This window comes from Leuciscus leuciscus (assembly GCF_965113295.1).
Source record: "Leuciscus leuciscus genome assembly, chromosome: 21".
In the NCBI taxonomy this organism is placed as follows: domain Eukaryota; kingdom Metazoa; phylum Chordata; class Actinopteri; order Cypriniformes; family Leuciscidae; genus Leuciscus; species Leuciscus leuciscus.
The window spans coordinates 36,343,628-36,363,896 of record NC_138745.1 but is presented as its reverse complement, the minus strand read 5'-3'; the positions used below and the strand labels follow the sequence as shown (position 1 = coordinate 36,363,896).

At 36.4% G+C, this 20,269-nt stretch overlaps 1 protein-coding gene across 2 annotated transcripts in view; it reads left to right on the top strand.

Annotated features, from left to right (window-relative positions):
- The window catches only part of adamts14 (ADAM metallopeptidase with thrombospondin type 1 motif, 14), an 84,439-nt gene that overhangs the window by 56,594 nt on the left and 7,576 nt on the right, over positions 1-20,269 (top strand). For both annotated transcript variants that reach the window (XM_082152401.1, XM_082152400.1), the window contains exons 7-19: positions 1,853-1,958; positions 4,828-4,971; positions 6,134-6,266; positions 6,632-6,745; positions 8,184-8,332; positions 8,987-9,159; positions 12,038-12,171; positions 12,872-12,995; positions 14,783-14,863; positions 16,131-16,294; positions 16,900-17,065; positions 18,201-18,333; positions 18,426-18,633. In XM_082152401.1, the coding sequence (XP_082008527.1) occupies positions 1,853-1,958; positions 4,828-4,971; positions 6,134-6,266; positions 6,632-6,745; positions 8,184-8,332; positions 8,987-9,159; positions 12,038-12,171; positions 12,872-12,995; positions 14,783-14,863; positions 16,131-16,294; positions 16,900-17,065; positions 18,201-18,333; positions 18,426-18,633 (1,829 nt within the window). The remainder of the gene's footprint in view (positions 1-1,852; positions 1,959-4,827; positions 4,972-6,133; positions 6,267-6,631; positions 6,746-8,183; positions 8,333-8,986; positions 9,160-12,037; positions 12,172-12,871; positions 12,996-14,782; positions 14,864-16,130; positions 16,295-16,899; positions 17,066-18,200; positions 18,334-18,425; positions 18,634-20,269) is intronic.

Below are 20,269 nucleotides of genomic sequence, written 5' to 3'. Positions count from 1 at the left end.
TATATATATATATATATATATATATATATATATATATATTAACGTGTCTTGTCTTCCTAACTTGCTATAATGGTTCAGATTTATGTTTTTATGTGGCACTAATATATGTAGTAAAAGCAGTGCTATATTCAGTGTGAAGAGCTTTAATATCGTCACGATGTCCTGATTTAATGTCATCTAATACGCCGTGATTACAGCATTAACAACGCTAAGCTTCTCCAGGGCAATGCTAGAGCTTGGTTCTCCTGAAGGACGTGAGTCTGAGGACAGATGAACGCTGGGATAGCAGTGCTTGTCTCTCATGCAACCCTCCGGCTGGCTAAAGAAATATGTGTTGTTTGGTTATGTAAAAAATCCAATAATCCTCAGCGGCTGAACGGGAATGAGAATCTCTCTAGTGTTAAACATGTGATCATCAAACCATCAGCCTATAGTTATCACTGATGCTTTCAAACACCAGCGGCTTCATACGCTTTTCATAATCTGCATCTTCTGCTTTTCACCTGCATGCCAAAGACTGTGTGTCCGGTGATTCCAATAGCATGATCGTCTGGTTCAGAAGAGTTTAACCTGAGACTCGCTAACTAAAGCTCTGGCGCTGCACATCTCCTGATCGAGTGTCTTCTCTGTCTGTGTTGGGCTTTATGTGGCGTTTCTGTGTCTTTGTGGGATCGGTCGGTGAAGCTTTTCGGGTTGCTTGCGCGCTTCAAATATTAATATTCAAAATGAGTCTGATTTACTCTCATAGAAATGTCACAATGTTTTTGTCTTTTTCCTTTCAGACATTCAGATATAATGCAGCTTTGCTTTAAAACGACAACATAAGTATAACTATACATTGTGTGCATATACTAATATTGAGTTTTTAAATAGATGTTTAGTTATATTTTATAAGGATGAATGAAATAGTGTGTAAGAAATTCATACTTTTATTAAACATTTAGTTTCCAAAAGTGACAGTGAAGACGTTTATAATCTCACAAAAGATTTCTATTTCAAATGCATTGCATGTCATTCAACAAGCACATTTGTATTGGCCATAATTGTAAATTATCCATGTTGCAAATTAGTTTGCATGCATTTTGACTCGCTTTTTATGAGGGACAGTGATAAAGCGCTGCTAGGAAGAAGAACTCATTCAGCCGGTTTATGAAGCGTGAGAATGATAAAATATATAAAGCATCTGTTATGTGCCCAACATGCATGAAAATGAGAAGAATACAAAATTGTCAGTTGAATTATGGATGTCTCACAGTTTCCATAAAAATATTAACTGTTTTCAATAATCATAAATGTTTCTCGAGCATCAAATCATCATATTAGAGTGATTTGTGAAGGATCATGTGACACTGAAGACTGGAGTAATGATGCTGAACATTCAGCACAGGAATAAATTACACTTTATTATATATTCACATAGAAAACAGATGTTTTAAATCAAATAAAATACAGTATTTTTGATCAAATTATGCAGCTTTGCAGTCCGACCCAAAACTTTTCTGTGTGTAATTTCAATCAACATTGCTCAACATTTTGTCCCAGTGCATTCTGGGATTGCCTTGTTTCTGAGTGCAAAAGAAGTGAAGTCCTTTCAGAGAAGCTTTCAAATACGATTCCTAATGCGAAAACTCAGAGCGAGAATAACAGAGAATGTTTCTTTCTTGAATAATCACATGTTGAGTTCAGAAGTGCTCTTAGACGAAGGCAGGAACGTGTGTGTGTCTGATTCGACTGTGACCCACAGCGGCTCTTTGAACACCAGGAATCTTTGACGTTCCTATTGAAACTGATCTGAGTTCTAGAATGTCCCGCATTCCAGTTGATCCCGGTTTCTCTTTGATGTGTGTCCCAGGTTACGCCCCGGTTACGGGCATGTGTCACCCGCTGCGAAGCTGCACGCTGAACCATGAAGACGGATTCTCCTCGGCGTTCGTGGTGGCGCACGAAACCGGACACGTGTGAGTTTACACTCGACTCAACCGATATATCCAGCCGTGGACAAACGTGATGTCCGGAGGGATCAACTACAACTTCCATTATGAGGGAAGAAATTGATTCCCTGGTTTCACAGACGAGGCTTAATCTAGTCCCGGACTAACATGCATGTTTGAGCTGTTTTAACTGAAAGTGTCATTGTTTCTGTCTCAAGATTCACACCAGTAATGTGTGTTTTCCTCTAAGGAACGTTTATAAAAGCTTCTTAAATGTCCTAATTGAACTAAGGCCTAATCCTGGATTAATCTAAGCCCTGTCTGTGAAACCAAGCCTATATTTTAAAAATATTTTTAAATATAAATAAAAATAAAAATATTTATAAAAATATAAAAAAATATACAAATAAAAATATTTATAAAAAATATATTTAAAAAATATTTTAAATATGAGGGAAGAACAAAACACTAAACTTGATTAAAGTATTTATCTTACAAAATTATTTGGCAAAAAAAAAAAGCAGGTTTTATTTTACAAAAAGAAGAAGCGGACAGGAAAAAGTTATTCAACATAATCAGTTATTAATATTCTGTTGGTTCTCTCATGTGTTCATGATTTCTTTGACTGACAGCCTGGACAAACATGTTCGCACAATCTGGCATGTTTCATTGCATTATTATCACAAATAAGCACAACTATGCAATATGCTTACAAAATATGTTTTTAATAATATTGGCTGAAGATGTTCGTTTCTCTTGGCTGAACATCACTTTTGGACTTCATGCAACAGGAATATATATATATTTTCCAGTAATTGCTGTGTGTTTTACACTGCTCGTGTGTACGAGATGAACTGTGTTGTGATTAGCTGGAGAGTTTGTGAGTTGGAGGCCTGTCATTCGACAATCATTTTGTAATTATGTTATAATTGTAAAATGTTGCCTGCACTGATTAGTTTGCATGCATTTTGTCTGCCGTTTATGAAACATGGCAATACAGCGCTGCTAGGAAGAAGCTGCTCATTCAGCCAGTTTATGAAGCATGCATGAGAATGATAAATACATAAAGCATCTATTATGTGTCTAATGTGCATGAGAAATTAAAACAGCTCAGCGTGAATAAATGATTTGGATGCACATCATAATCACAGCTCATGCGTATGGACATTAGGGCTGCTCAATAGCGCACCCTGTAGGACACAATGAAGACTTGATGCTTTTGCCACTTTGCGAGATGTTTTCAGATCTTTGCAAGAAGATTTCAGATCATATGTAACCGCAAAAAATGATGCTTTTCTATCTCATTTTTGTCTTGTTTTCCAGGATAAATATCTAAACATTCCTTAAATCAAAATGCATTTACTTGAGAAGCAAAATTATTTAAGAGAGCAAGTCTCGTTTAACGGAAGCAACCATCAGAATGAGGGTAGTTTATGCATAACAAAATTGGATAAAAAAGAAAACAAGGTTATTTTTCTGACCCCACTGACAGATATTTGTCCTTGTTTTAAAGCACAAACTCAATGCATTTAAATAAATTTTTCAGAAAACAAGACTCAGTAACTTTGCATGTCCAGTAAATGCCTGATATGTCCTGGAAAACAAGACAAAAATCCTGAGTAATAAAGTCAGTTCTTGCAGTGCGGTTGGAAAATAGACGTGAATCATGGGTTTTCTCACGATGAATCATCACTGAACACTGTAGATGTAATGTTTGTTGTGTCTCTATAAACACTGACAGAGGTCACATGACCTGCCGAACGCTCTCGTTTCACATCATAACTGATGATGTCATCAGAATCCAGACAGAACAGAGGTCACATGACCTGCCGAACGCTCTCGTTTCCACATGCTGAAATAGTTGGATGTTTTCTTTCTTTAACACTGTACTTTATCAAGCCAACAGAAACACTGTTTGCCAAGCCTTTTACTTCCACAGTCGGACACGTTTCTGACTGAATCACGATATACTGAGATCGAGACGTTTTAGATTTATTCAGGTCGGGTGTTTTATTCATGATGAAGCGACTGGATGGTGAAAAGTGTCTCTATATATGACTTGTGGTTAAAAATTAAGAGGGATTTTTGGCATCAAATGACTTTTTTGAAACGGCATTACATTTTTCTTTTTTTTTTTTCTTATATTAAGACTGGGAACATAAATTAAGAAAGTAAGACCGTTTTGATCTTTGAAGCGATTTAAGAGAGTAACTATTAGAATATATATACACTACCATTCAAAAGTTTGGGTCATTAAGATACCTTATTAAACAATTAATATTTTTTATCAGCAAGGATGCATTAAATTGATCTGTAAAGACATTCTTTTAATGTTACGAAAGATTATATTTCAAATAAACGCTGTTCTTTTGAACTTTCTATTCATCAGAGTATCCTGAAAAACAAAATGTGTCACGGTTTCCACAGAAATATGAACTATTTTCAACATTGATAATAATCATAAATGTTTCTCGAGCATCAAATCATCATATTAGAGTGATTTGTGAAGGATCATGTGACACTGAAGACTGGAGTAATGATGCTGAACATTCAGCTTTGATCACAGGAATAAATTACACTTTACTATATATTCACATAGAAAACAGATGTTTTAAATTGCAATAATATTTCAAATTTTTTACTGTATTTTTGATCAAATCAATGCAGAGCATTAACTTTCTTACCGACCCCAAACTAGTGTAATTTATCTGACAACATTTGATTTGATCACACACTGCACATTTATACTAAATAAACATTTTATGTGATTTTAAAAGCTGCGCTGGAAGTTCTGAACAGGAAAGAATCACTGAGTCGATTCATTTGAACGAATCTTCCAGGAGATTCTGCTTGCTCAGACTGAACAGTGTTGTGATGGTTGTGCTGAATGTTTCAGGCTGGGAATGGAGCACGACGGCCAGGGGAACCGGTGCTCAGACGAGACCAGTATGGGCAGCATCATGGCTCCACTGGTCCAGGCCGCGTTCCACAGATACCACTGGTCCCGCTGCAGCAAACAGGAGCTCAACCGATACATACAGTAAGAGTCTCATCCTCGTCTCTGCAGTCGGGGTTCTGGAGGTGATGCTGATGGAATTGCATACAGACTTAATCTCTCCAGACGGAAAGAAATGTGATGAATATGTTTGTCATTTGTTAGTTGCATTGGTTGCTTGGTTTACACACCTGTTCTATGTTATGTTGACTAGATCCCTATATATATATATATATATATATATATATGGCCTTAGTTTTCACAGTTCTGTTTATTTAGATGCTTTGTTAATTCTCATTAAAGGCTCCTGTTATTCCTGCTTTTTACTCTTTAAAAAGAGTCTTTAAATATGACGCTGTCAACATTTACACACTTTATTTATTCAGTCTGACTCATTGGCCTGGCACGATTATTGATTAATCGTCTGATTATATAAAAAATTATTTGTGATAACTGCAATAATTGTGCAGTTTAAATTTCAATCACATTTTGACATCCAAATCAAGGAAATTTAAGCACTTAAAAATAGCATCAAATGCGCAATATCGTGTCTTCTTTTCCTCCTTTTGAAAGAATGTATTATATATAAATGAATTATATAAATATTATTCATTTTCACAGCATTAAAGTAAATCATATGGGCCTATTTTATTAAATTTTTTAAATGCATTTTATATATATATATAATATGCATTTAAAAATTATAATAAAATAGGCCCATATGATTTACTTTAATGCTGTGAAAATGAATACTGTAAGTGACAATTTTGAAAAGTGACTGTAGACTTAAATAGTTAATTTCAATTATTTATGACTATTAATCATCAGCACAAAATGTCGTAATTGTAATCTTCTTACTAACACCAAAGATGATGTTTTACATATTCCCAGAGTGCTCTTTTTCACTCTGAAGACAAAAATGCATCATATATGATCATAAAAGTCATATCAGTCACAAAGCATCACATGACTGGAGAAGAATACATTGCACTCCTCATATATGATGCTTTATGATGCTCTTTTGTCATTATTTTGAAGCTCAATAGTCTCATTAAAACATCCTGCAGCGTATGTTTGTGTCCAGCAGAAGAGAGTAATACGGGATGAGAGTGAATCGGGCAGGATTTGTATGTTTTGATGAAGTTGATCAGCATTTTTGAGCAATGCATTGATAAAAGCGTCCACAAACCTGCTGTGTGTCTTTCAGCTCGTACGACTGTCTTCTGGATGATCCGTTCGAGCTGAAATGGCCCAAACTCACGGAGCTTCCCGGGATCAACTACTCCATGGATGAGCAGTGCCGCTTTGATTTCGGTGTGGGCTATAAGATGTGCACCGCCGTGAGTATCTGTTCCATCTGAGTTCAAGAGGCTTGATTTGTTCATTGTGCTCATGCATGTTATTGCATTGTGATGAAATATGTGAAAACTCATCTCTGAAAATTGACATGCATGCAACAAAAAAATCTCTTCCGTGAGCTTTACCTCTTAAAAAATAAATAAATAAATCTTTCCTTTTCTTTTAATCCTCCCTTGTCTGGCTTATGCTACTCTGAGTAATGCCTGAACTGTGTGTTTTGAGCACTTCTTGTGTTGTTTGTTCCTCTTCACGATGACTCGCTTGCTTTAGTCTTCATTTGTAAGTCGCTTTGGACAAAGGCATCTGCTAAATGACTACATGTAAATGTGTGTTTCTCGTCCTCCAGTTCCGCACGTATGACCCGTGTAAGCAGTTGTGGTGCAGTCATCCTGATAACCAGTACTTCTGTAAGACTAAGAAGGGTCCGCCGGTCGACGGGACCGAGTGTGCGCCGGGAAAGGTCAGACCGAACGCTTCAATTTCACATTTCTCACACAGCATTATAATATCATTACATATTCACTTGGCTCAAGAACAAACTGACCTTGCTTTGGAGAAAATGTTCAACCTGCATTAACTTGTCTTTGACAAGCGCCTATTTTCTACTTCAAACTAGCGATCATATCGTCACTGATGCTTTCTGGACTTGTTCACTCACGCTTAGAACAAAACTGATCATTATCATAATCCCTTAAACACTTTTGAACTCTAAGGCGAGCGTGAGCCCGAGCATCAGACAATCATCATGTTTTCATAATACATTTTTAATACAGAACAAGGCTGTCCGATATTTAATCTGTTGATAAAACAAAGTTGACCAATATTTTATCTCTTATTAAAATAATATTAACCAATATTTAAATCTCTTAATTGAACAAAATTGAACAAAATTGACCAATATTTCAATCTCTTATTAGAACAAAACCGGACAATATTTAATCTCTTAATAAAATAATATTGACCAATATTTAATCTCTTAATAAAATAATATTGACCAATATTTAATCGGTTAATAAAATAATATTGACCAATATTTAATCTGTAAATAAAATAATATTGACAAATATTTAAATCTCTTAGAAAAACAATATTGACCCATATTTAATCTGTTAATAAAACAATATTAACCAATATTTAATCGGTTAATAAAACAATACTGACCAATATTTATTCTGTTAATAAAATAGTATTGACCAATATTTAATATCTTAATAGAACAATTTTCACCAATATTTAATCTGTTAATAAAATAATATTGAACAATATTTAAATCTCTTAGAAAAACAATATTGACCCATATTTAATCTGTTAATAAAACAATATTGACCAATATTAAAATCTCTTAGAAAAACAATATTGACCAATATTTAAATCTCTTAGAAAAACAATATTGACCAATATTTAAATCTCTTAGAAAAACAATATTGACCAATATTTAATCTGTTAATAAAACAATATTGACCAATATTTAAATCTCTTAGAAAAACAATATTGACCAATATTTAATCTGTTAATAAAACAATATTGACCAATATTTAAATCTCTTAATAGAACAATACTAACCAATATTTAAATCTGTTAAAAGGACAGATTTTGAAACAAACATGAAGTCATCATTTACCCACCCTGGTGTTGTACTAATGCCTTTTGCTCTTTTGCGCTCGTATATATAATAGCAGTGAATAGCGACCAGCGTCGAGCTTTTTAAAAAACACACAAAAGTATCACAGAACGATCCTTTGTGACGCGTGACGTATATTCCAAGTGTCAATTCATATATAGAATTAGAATAATAAGCAGGCATGATGCAGCAAGTTTTCGTGCTCCTGGTTTAGGACACAATGTTGGCGTCTGGTAAAGGTGTGTGTTAGTGATGCTAGTGAATGTGTGTGTTGCAGTGGTGTTTTAAAGGCCACTGCATCTGGAGGTCGTCCCATCAGCCCTACGGTCACGACGGAGGCTGGAGCTCCTGGGGAAAGTTCGGCTCGTGTTCCCGAACCTGTGGAGGAGGAGTTCGTTCCCGTAACCGTCAGTGCAACAACCCTGTGTGCGTTTCACAAACCCAACCGTGAGCCAGTAGCCGCGCTTCCATTACCCTTCAAACTGCGCAAATTGAAAATACGCCCAATGGAAACACATCAATTTTGCAAAAACTCCCATATATCGCAAAAACGTTTTTACACACGCATGAGGCAGCTCGAAATAGGAATATTTTGCAAAACTGCAATGGAAACAGTTTTTGCGCATTTACAGTCACTTGACGTAGATGAAAGGGTATGTTTGGACTGAAGTTCTTTATTAAACTCATAAAAGACAACAGAATTACGGAAATACTGGATTGTAAACAACTAAGAAATGCCACGATCAAGAGCTGAAAGCAGATCTGAGGGAGAAACATACGCAGCCGCTCACAAGCATAAGCTTTACTTGTTATTAATGCTTGGATAACACGACTACGTCTCCTTCCATTAAAATAAAACTGAGTGGCTGTGATAGTACCATATATATGATATATGACTTATCACAAGAGGAAAAAATGACGTTTTAGTCGCATAACATCGATTAATGGAAACGGCGTCATTTCGCGATAGTTTATTTAGTTAGTATCGCAAAAGTTGTGCGCAAATCTGTAATGGAAACTTGGCTACGCCTCTCTGAGGATCTGGCGCATCTCTCCTGACTCCGGTCTCTGTCTCCACAGTCCTGCGTATGGAGGTCGAGATTGCCCCGGCTCAACCTTCGACTATCAGGTGTGTAACAGCGAGGACTGTCCCGGGCCGTACGAGGACTTCAGAGCGCAGCAGTGTGTCCAGCGCAGCAACAAATACCACAATAACCTCAAACACACATGGCTGCCGTACGAACACCCTGATGGTGAGACAAACACGGCTCACTTCTACATATTAATATCTGCATCCTGGAATCAGTTTTCTTAAACACTTTTTGTCAGCTGAACCCTTTTGACAGAGAATATTTTCTTGAAATAATTATTTCAAATAATTCTTATAAACAATTTCATCGTTTAAATTAATATTTTGATCCTTAAACAACACATTTGGATGTGCATGTGCACGTAAAAAGATAAAATATTAAAATATAAGTCTTTCTTTAGTTAGAGTTCTATTTTGATTTACATTTTAATTAATTATTAGCCTTTCATCAAACAAACCCCAGTTTAAGAAACCCCTGTTCTGGAGCATTCGTAAAAAAAACAAAAACATTCTAACCATATGTAACGTTGTCAGTCCGATGAGGAAAGGCAGAGAAGATCAAATATAAGTCCTTTTATTTCAATTCAAAGTAGACTCAGATTATCCAAAGTGCAGAAACTGTAGCATGTAGCATGTAGCATGTAACATGCAGTACACCAACAATACCGGACAACTGAAGTGAGCACACAGAGGAACTGTACACAGTAATAATGAGACAATGATAAACAAGCTGTGATAATTAATGAGTGTCCATGGAAACTGATGAGTGGCGGGAAACTGAACAAAGGAAACAGGAAACAGATGAATACAAACTAAAAGTCCATGAAAACAAAACTAACTAAACATAATTGTGACACCACACAGTATAAAAACATAAAATGTGTTTCTTGGTTTTGAACCATTTTATTTGTATTTATATACTTGTCTGGATGTTTGAACTGAATATTATAAAATACACTATCATTGATAAGTTTGGGGTCAGTATGATTTAAAAAAAAAAATTATACTTTTATTCACCAAGGATGCATTAAATTGATCAAAAGTGACAGTAAAGACATTTATAATGTCAAGATTCTATTTCAAATAAATGCTGTTCTTTTGAACTTTCTAGTCATCAAAGAATCCTGAAAAATCTAATTTGTCACAGTTTCCACAAAAATATGAACAATATCAGCATATTAGAATGATTTCTGAAGGATGATTCAGATTTAATCACAGGAATAAATTACACTTTACTATATATTCACATAGAAAACATCTGATTTAAATAGATTTAAATAGAAATATAATTATTTTTGATCAAATAATATAATTTAAGATGAATTTAAGAATTTATGATGTAATTTAAGACATCAGAAAAGCATTTAAAATCTTACAGACACCAAACTTTTGAACGGTATGATAAAAACGGTAAGTAATAATTTTTTTTTTAAAACTCCTTTTTAAATACCCGGGACTTTTTTCCTCCACTTTTGTTGGCCGGTTCGTGTATTAAGAAAAAGATCTCAGGACTCGCTGTGACCCTAAAACAGATGAAGTGACCGCAGAAATGAGTGGGACGCGGGAACACAGCGTTCCTGCCAGAAACAGGGTCGAGGAAATAAAGAGACTGTGAGGAAGAAATGAGGAGAAAAACACTCTAAACATCCACATTTACTGATAATCACTTCAGCATATTATATCTGTGAGCCGATGTGAGTCACGTTTCACCTTGAGACGCTCTTTTGTACATCTCTCATCTGCATTTCATAGTGTGTAATAAGTAGGTAGTCATTCACCAGACACTTTTATTTACAGAGACACAGAGACCCTTTGAAGAATCTCACGTCTGTGAGTTCATATCTGCAGCTTTGAGCTCTTCTGGACACTGAAAAGTGACTGTGATGCCAGTCTATAAAGAGACCAGTCTTTTGATATTTGTGACCGTGGACCACAAAACCAGCCAGATGTATACATCATCTGAAAGCTGAATAAATAAGCTTTCCATTGATGTGTGGTTTGTTAGGATAGGACAATATTTGGTCGAGATACAACTATTGAAAATCTGGAATCTGAGGATGCAAAAAAATCGAAACATTGAGAAAATCTCCTTTAAAGTTCTACATTTATGATGGCGATTGTGCAGCATTCACTCACAGAAATACATGTTTTATATATTAACGGTAGGAAATTAACTAAATGTCTTCATGGAACATGATCTTTACTTAATATCCTCATGATTTTTGGCATAAAAGAAAAATCTGTAATTTTGACCCTTACAATGTATTGTTGGCTATTGCCTCAGATATAGAGCTGGTAAGTCCCGCCCCCTTCCGTAAAACCCCGCTGGACCTCAAAGTTGAAAAACCGTCAATGCAAGTGAATGGGAGAAAATAATTATTTTCTGGTCCCGTTTGAATTGTGCCATGAATGTGAACATATGTTGTCTGTGAATTTTTTATATAATCTTTCGTGTGAAGAATGCTACAATTTAGCGGGTAGAAGTTTGATACGGGTAGACTTTGTGTGAGAGCACTTGGTGGACTACAACTCTCGACGCGTTTGAAACGTCACCACCACTAGCACACGGCTCTAGCTCACGGATCCCGCTAAACATGGCTGTGTCTTTGGTGCACTTCACCGCCTTCTTTCAGGGAGAAGACAGAATCGTTGAGGTTGGCGAAAACCACGGGTAAGTCAACTTTATGGGGTGACGTCACATAGGCGACATGTAGTCTTTCTCGTTATGTCTTTTCCACAACTGCTAGCCGACGAATCATACCATAAACTGTCAAACTCGTAACATGAAAGATTGTATAAAAAATTCACAGACAACATATGTTCACATTCATGGCACAATTCAAACGGGACCAGAAAATAATTATTTTCTCCCATTCACTTGCATTGACGGTTTTTCAACTTTGAGGTCCAGCGGGGTTTTACGGAAGGGGCGGGACTTACCAGCTCTATACCCGTGCGACTCGAGACTGGTGACGTGATCCAGGGTGTAATGGGGAGATGTGGATGTGTCATGGCTGTGTGTGTGTGTGTGTGTGTTTCAGAGGCTCATAAGTGTGAGTTGAGCTGTCGCTCTAAAGAGACGGGTGAAGTCGTCTTCATGAACCAGGTGATGCATGATGGGACACGCTGCAGTTACTCCGACCCGTTCAGCGTATGCGCTCGAGGAGAGTGTCTGGTGAGGATCGTATCACACACACACACACACACACACACACACACACACACACACACACACACACACACACACACACACACACACACACACACACACACACACACACACACACACACACTCACTCACTCACTCACTCACTCACTCACTCACGCTCTCTCTCTCTCTCTTCTGTCTCTCTCTCTCTCCCTGTCTCTCTCTCTCTCTCTCTCTCTCTCTCTCTCTCTCTCTCTCTGTCTCTCTCTTTCCCTCACTCACTCACTCACTCACTCACTCACTCACTCACTCACTCACTCTCTCTGTCTCTCTCTCTCTCTCTCTCTCTCTCTCTCACTCTCTGTCTCTCTCTCTGTCTCTCTTTCTCTCTCTCTCTCTCTCTCTCTCTCTCTCTCTCTCTCTCTCTCACTCACTCACTCACTCTCTCTCTCTCTCTCTCTCTCTGTCTCTCTCTCTCTCTCTCTCTCCCTGTCTCTCTCTCTCTCTCTCACTCTCTCTCTCTCTCTCTCTCTCTCTCTGTCTCTCTTTCTCTCTCTCTCTCTCTCTCTCTCTCTCTCTCTCTCTCTCTCCTCACTCACTCACTCACTCTCTCTCTCTCTCTCTCTCTCTCTCTGTCTCTCTCTCTCTCTCTCTCTCTCTCTCTCTCTCTCCCTCTCTCTCTCTCTCCCTCTCTCTCTCTCTCCCTCTCTCTCTCTCTCTCTCACAGAATGTCGGCTGTGATAAAGAAGTGGGATCATACAAACAGGAGGATAAATGTGGAGTGTGTGAGGGAGATAACTCACACTGTCGCACCGTCAAACTCACACTCACCAAAACCCCGAAGAAGACAGGTACAAACTCACACAGACGAGCACAGCTTATGATAAGGTTAATGCATTAAAGGGATAGTTCACCCAAAAATGAAAATTCTGTCATCATATACTCACCCTCAAGTTGTTTCAAACCTGTATGAATTTCTTTTTTCTGCTGAACACAAAAGAAGATATTTTGAAGAATGTCTGTAACCAAACAGTTGATGGACCCCATTGACTCCCATAGTATTTTTTTTCCCCCACTATGGAAGTCAATGGACACATCAACTGTTTGGTTACCGACATTCTTCAAAATATCTTCTTTTGTGTTCAGCAGAACAGAGAAACCCATACAGGTTTAGAACAACACGAGGTTGAGTAAGTGATGACACAATTTTCATTTTTGAGTGAACTATCGCTTTAACTAAAATCAACTATTAATGAACAGTTCATTTGATACATTATTAGGGCCATATGAAATCCATTTTTTTTATTTCCAAATTCTGTTTTATTTTTTTCCTAATTCCAGTTTTCCCATTTAAATTGTTCTTGTTTCCATGTTTTTTTGTAAATAAAATTCTGGACTCCGTTTTAATGGTTAAATTAAATGTTATAAATCTAATTAGTCAAATTTTTCTAATTATTTGCCTAATTTCTAATTATTTGCTAATTATTTGCAATTATGAAACTTGAGCACTTTAACAGCAATTTACAAACAATTTTAGGGCCCTATGAAATACAATTATTTTCTCCTTAAATTTCTTTTATTTTTGACCAAATTCAATGTTTTCTGTTTAAATTTTTCTCGATTCCTTTGAATGGTTTAATTACATTTTTATTAAACAAAAGCATGTCTAATTAATTGAATTCATAAAAACAAGTTAATTTATCAACAACAACAAAAAATGTTTTACGAGAAAATGGCCCTATGATTTTTTAATTTTTTTATTCGGAAATTCTGTGTATTTTAATTTATCTTTTAATTAAATGAAAATGAAACCCTTTCATTTTTGGCAAACTAAGTTCTGCACAACAGAGGTTTACTGTTAAAATGAAAACATGGAAGAAAAATTGTGTGATTATTCAAGTTTTAATAATTTTAATAATTTGTATTATTATTAGTTCTACTACATTAAGACTTACATTCCACTGTACAACAGTAATATATTTCTGTCACAATTTCTTCAAGTTAAACCAGACTTAAATGATCTTTTTGTGGCTTAATATTCACAGACATTAGACCATATCTCGATTTGATTTAAGTCTACTGACCTGCTTTTGATTTATTTATGACATTCTGTGTCATACAGACAATTACATTTTTATGACTGAATTTCCTTCCACGTTTTCCACATCGCGGAAATCATAGAGCCCTGCAGTATTTATTAATCTTTGTTAACGTTATTTAATAAAAATACTGCTCATTGTTAGTTCATTTTAGCTCAGGTTCTGTGCATTAAATAATATTATTATCATAAATATTGAAATGCACAATAACTAAGATGCTTTAGACGTGCTTTTCATTGCTAGTAACTATAATGGAACCTTATTGTAAAGTTTTACCAATATTTTCATATCTGGATGAATCTCATGAAAGCAAGTCTAAATCATATTTCATATTTCACTCCTAAATCATCTGAATAATGACAATGATTTTTTTTTTTTTTTTTTTGCATCATGGTGCTGAGAATTTGAAATGATTATGAAAATATCTTAAGTGCTAAAATATTCTTCATTTGCTTTATGCAAACTGTAGTGGATGATGTTTTATGAGCTGGAGGTTTCCTCCGTGAGATTGATCTGTTGTGTTGTGTCCTGATCTTTAGGCTTGCTGAAGATGTTTGATATTCCTGCTGGCGCTCGGCACATTGTGATCGAGGAGAATGAGACGTCGCCTCACGTAATTGGTGAGTTTGTTCCTGTGATCTTTCATTGGAAATCAATGCTTTTCTCCTGTGGCACAAACCCAGGGCTAGTCATGCATCCTATTGAGACCAATTACTGCCTTCCCATCATGCTTTGTGCCATTTTAGATTCCCTGACAGCTTAGCCTCAGCAGTTTTTCTGAAGGTTTTGTTTTATTTATTTCTGTGTGTTTTTTAAAAAATGTTATGACCCTGAGCTCATGTTGAGAATCTGAGAGGAAATATGAAGTGTTTTAACGTGAAGTACAAAGAGTTTTATTGTGCTGCAATCAAACAAGTTGCACATGGGTTGATGTTCGCTGTTCAGAATAGCATACTACCATTCTACTATTTATAGTGTGGTTGTTACTATTAAAAAAACTGAAATAAATATTGCATGAAAAACTTAAACTAAATTAAAATTTTAAATGTTTTCTTGGCAAATAACTGGAATAAAATGAGTTTATAAAAAAAAAAAAAAAAATTGTGAATTAAAATACAACTGAAATAAATTAAAAATAAAGTATAAATATTATAAGAAAACTTAAACTAAATACAAATTTTAAATGTTTTCTTGGCAAATAACTGGAATAAAATGAGCTTATTAAAAAATATTAAAAACAAATTGTGAATTAAAATACAACTGAATTTTTTTTTAAATATAAATATTATAAGAAAAACTTAAACTAAATTACATTTTTAAATTTTTTCTTGGTAAATAACTGTAATAAAATGAGTTTATAAAAAAATATAAAAAATGTTTTTTTATGAATTGAAATACAACTGAAATAAATAAAAATAAAGTATAACTATTATAATAAAAACTTAAACTAAATAAATTAGAAATTGAAGTAAACTGGAGTAATAGAGTTAGTAAAACTGGAATAAAATAAAATTTTAACTAAATGAAATATTTAATAACACTAATAAAAATGAAAAACATAAAATTACCTAAACTTAAATTAGGTGAAAAACAAATTAAAACTGAAATGATAAAAATAAAAACCAATTCAAGATATTAATAAAAACTGTAATAGTATACTAAGATATTTTACACAAAATTTAAATAAACATGTAAAATAGAAGTTAAATATATGTTATAATGTAGCATCCTTCAGGTTAGTTTTTGTCACTAAACTAGTATGTACAGCACACTATCGGTTATCTTCAGTCTGTCTTCTCCTTTCAAACAGAGTTAAAATGATTTGAGCTTAAGTTGTATTGAGCCCATAATATTCCTTTCTCTTCTGTCCACGCTTGTGTTCCTCAGCCGTTAAAAATCAGGTCACAGGCAGTTTCATCCTGAACGCCAAAGGAGAAGAAGCCGAGTCCAAGACCTTCATCGAGAACGGGCTGGAGTGGGAATACTCTCTGTCGAGCGGGAAAGAGTCGCTGAAGACCGTCGGGCCGCTGAACGAGCCCATCGTGGTGCTGGTAAGAGACTGAGGCGTAGCGCTTCTAATCAGGGGTGTGTTTCCCAAAAGCACAGTCGCACGTCCCGTCGTTATCAGCAGAGTTTCCCCAAACCGTCGTGTTGGGGAAGTTACTCGAAAAAAGTCATTAATTACTAATTAATTGATAACTATAATTCAGCAAATTTAAGTCACTTCATCACATTTATACTCTTCATTCCTGATTTTCATAAAAATGATCACTCTCTTAAATTTGTGAAAGAAGATTTTAAAAAGAAGAAAGTTTAGGCTTGTGGGGATTTAGTATTCAATTTTAGTATTCGCAAGCCAGTAAAGATTTTTATCTGAAGACGAGCTGAATGAATAAACACAGTTATTGCACTCCTGACACTTCAGTATAAACAAGAAATAGTATAGATGTTCAGAATAGAAAAAAACATATCTTAACTCAATTAATACATTTCACTTCTGCTGGTCGCGTCGTCCTCAAATTCCTGTGGTTTTGGACATATATCATTGAATTGATCCTCATAAGGAGCAGCGAGTTAGGTCAGTGAATGGGAAACACCCCCCCAGTGGACTGAGTTGATGTGACGGGTGTTGAGTTGAGTTTGTCGCTCTGAGCAGATCGTCCCGCAGGCCGAGGACACCAAGATCAGTCTGAGCTACAAGTACATCATTCATGAAGATCTGCTACCGGTGATCACCAACAACAACGTGCTTCTGGCCGAGCTGGACACGTACGAGTGGGCACTGAAGAGCTGGTCTCAGTGCTCAAAGCCCTGCGGTGGAGGTGAGCGAGAAAAGGGGTGGTATAATGCCCTTTTCACAAGATGTAAAATAAGTCTCTGATGTCCCCAGTGTGGGTGTGAAGTTTCAGCTCAAAATACCCCACAGATATTTGTATATAGCATGTTAATATTGTCAGTTTTTGAGGGTGAGCAAAAACGCACCGTTTTGTGTCTGTCCCTTTAAATGCAAATGAGCTGCTGCTCCCGGCACAGAGGGCGGAGCTACAACAGCTTGTGTCCTTTTACCTCACACACACACACACTGAACATTTCAAAAACTTTTAGCCTTTTATGTTTATGTTTTTTTACTCTGATGATGTAAAGTACATTGGTCAACATGACATTGTGTTGTTTTAATAATGCTATATGAATAAAAGTGACATTGATACAAGTTTGGAATAATTAAAAAAGAAAGAATTATCCTCTGCTAGGTTAAAGAGATGTGTTTTACGTCCATATTTAGACTGACAGTGTACGCTTCCAGAAATGTATTTATTTTTATTTATTTTTATCAAGGACGCATTAAATTAATCAAAAGTAAAGTTTTTTACTTTTTTTTTACTTTTAAAACAAAAGATTTATATTTCAAATAAATGCTGTTCTTTTGCTAAATGCAACACAACTGTTTTCAACACTGATAATAATCATAAATGTTCCTTGAGCATCAAATCCTCATATTAGAGTGATTTGTGAAGGATCATGTGACACTGAAGACTGGAGTAATGATGCTGAACATTCAGCTTTGATCACAGGAATAAATTACACTTTACTAGATATTCACATAAAAATAATATTTCACTGTTTTCTATGGAATCTTGTTTCCGCCACAGAATAAAACATTTTAAAAGATAATTGCGACTTTTTTCCTCAGAATTGCATGTTTATATCTCACAATTCTGACTTCATAACTCCTAGTTGTGAGAAAAAAAGTCAGAATTGTGAGATAAAGTCACAATTACCTCTTTTATTTTTTATTCTGTGGCGGAAACAAGCTTCCATTGAAAACAGCTGTTTAACATTATAATAATATTTCACTATTTTACTATATTTTTGATGAATTAAATGCAGCTTTAGTGCAGCAGAAGAGACTTTTCCCCCCAAAAAAACATGCTAATGCGACCCGTGTGTGTTCCTCAGGGGTCCAGTTCACGAAGTACGGCTGTCGGAGGAAGAGCGACGGGCGTTTGGTTCACAGGAACTTCTGCGAGATCAGTAAAAAACCCAAACCCATCCGCAAACGCTGCAACACCAACAGCTGCAGCCAGCCGACGTGAGTCCCCGAGTCCCGACCCGCACGCAGAATCATCCGAGACGCGAGTGAACCCGTGCCTGAGGTGTGTGTGTGTGTGTGTGTGTGTGCAGGTGGGTGCTGGAGGAGTGGGGCCCGTGCAGTAAGTCCTGTGGGAAGCTGGGATATCAGTCTCGTGTGGTCCAGTGCATGCAGCCGCTCCTGAACGGCACACACAGACCCGTACACACCAAATACTGCAGCGAGGAGCGTCCCGAGAGCCGGAGAGCCTGTAACACCAGCGCCTGCCCGTCCCAGTGGAGGACCGGGGCCTGGGCACAGGTGAGGGCGTAGGAACACACTAATCCCACCGGCCACAGTTGGGACCGCATCTTTTTTCTTATTTCTGGAAGCTCTAAAAGTTCCAGAAACTCAAGCAATTTTCAACTTTTAAACGAAAAATTCGATTGTCAAGTCACCTTTATTTATACAGCGCTTTTTACAACACCGAGTGTTTCAAAGCAGCTTTACAGAGATAACAGGAAAAAAATGCAACAAAGAAGAAAATAGCATCATAGTCCAGCTTAAGTGAGTTCAGTGATGGTTCATTTTTGTTGTAAAAAAGTTATTAATTTAGTTCATTTATATATATAGCCACTCTGGAGAGAAGCGTGATGTCATCGTCCAGCTCAGTTTAGTTCTCATATAATGGTGTCAATGCAAGAGATCAATAATATTGATGAATATTACATTTAAATGTCTCCAATTAAGCAAGCCAAAGGCCAAAGGGCGACATTTTGTCTTGTTAAAAATCTATCAATGTCATGTGACTAGTTTGAAAGGTCACATGACCAGGGGCCTCATTTATAAACGTTGCGTACGCACAAAAGAAGGTGTACGCCGCTCTCTACGCAATAATTGGTATTTATAAAAAGCAAACTTGACGGGAAAATGTGCGGTCCTTCACGCAGACTCTGACCCAGGCGTACGCACAGAAACGGGTGACATGAGAAATGGCGACACCGTCGGCAGAGGGAAGAAACACGTGAGAGTGTGTGAAACTGTAGACCGTTGTGTAAAAGAAATGGCAATACTGCCTCTCATAAATAACATGAAGACTTCCCAAAGCAAGTCTTACAATTAACAGCCTACACGAACACCCGTTTGATCATCTGCAGTGTAAAACAAACAAAATCAAACGAAGATTACAACAGAAATGCTAATTAAATTAAATTATTGCAAATTAAATTATTAATTTGCAAAAAGAAAAGTGAAATATGTTCTGCAATAATATTGGCATGTTATGCGATTCATCCTCATAACACATCTGTAGCGTCCCCTTCCCCCCTTGTGTGTGTGTGTGTGTGTGTGTGTGTGTGTGTGTGTGTGTGTGTTTAAGAGAGAGAGCTTTGATGTGGATGTCGCTGCTTTGAACACAGTTTCTGTTTTTTGGTTGTTTTGTTATTTTTTCATTTATTCAGATGAGCTTATTCATGAAAAATTCCCAGAGCTGGAGGAAATTGTCAGCTTTGTGTCGGACTGAACGACTCTCTCGACTGTAAACACTGTATTGTGGAGCTCGTGTTAATCTGGGTCTGCAGACCAGCTTGTGATGTTTAATGGTGTGGAAACCACAGTACAATAGAGTTTGGACTAGTTTCGTGTCTTTCCCTGCCGTTCGTTTTCACGCTTCAAATCCATGATTTTCTTCTTGTGACTGCGAATCTGCAGTGTGTGGGAGATGACATCATGTTTAAGGTTTGAGGACGAGAGTTCATTAGTTACAGCGAACGGCTGAAAGATTTCTTGTCAACACATTGAAATCCATGACACTCCCTCTCAACACAACAGAGGACAGACACACACACACACACACACACACCACACACTCACTCACGCTCTCACACACACTCACACACACACAGATAAGTCAGATAAGATGAAGCTGATAATCACATAACTTGCCTTCAGTCAGAAG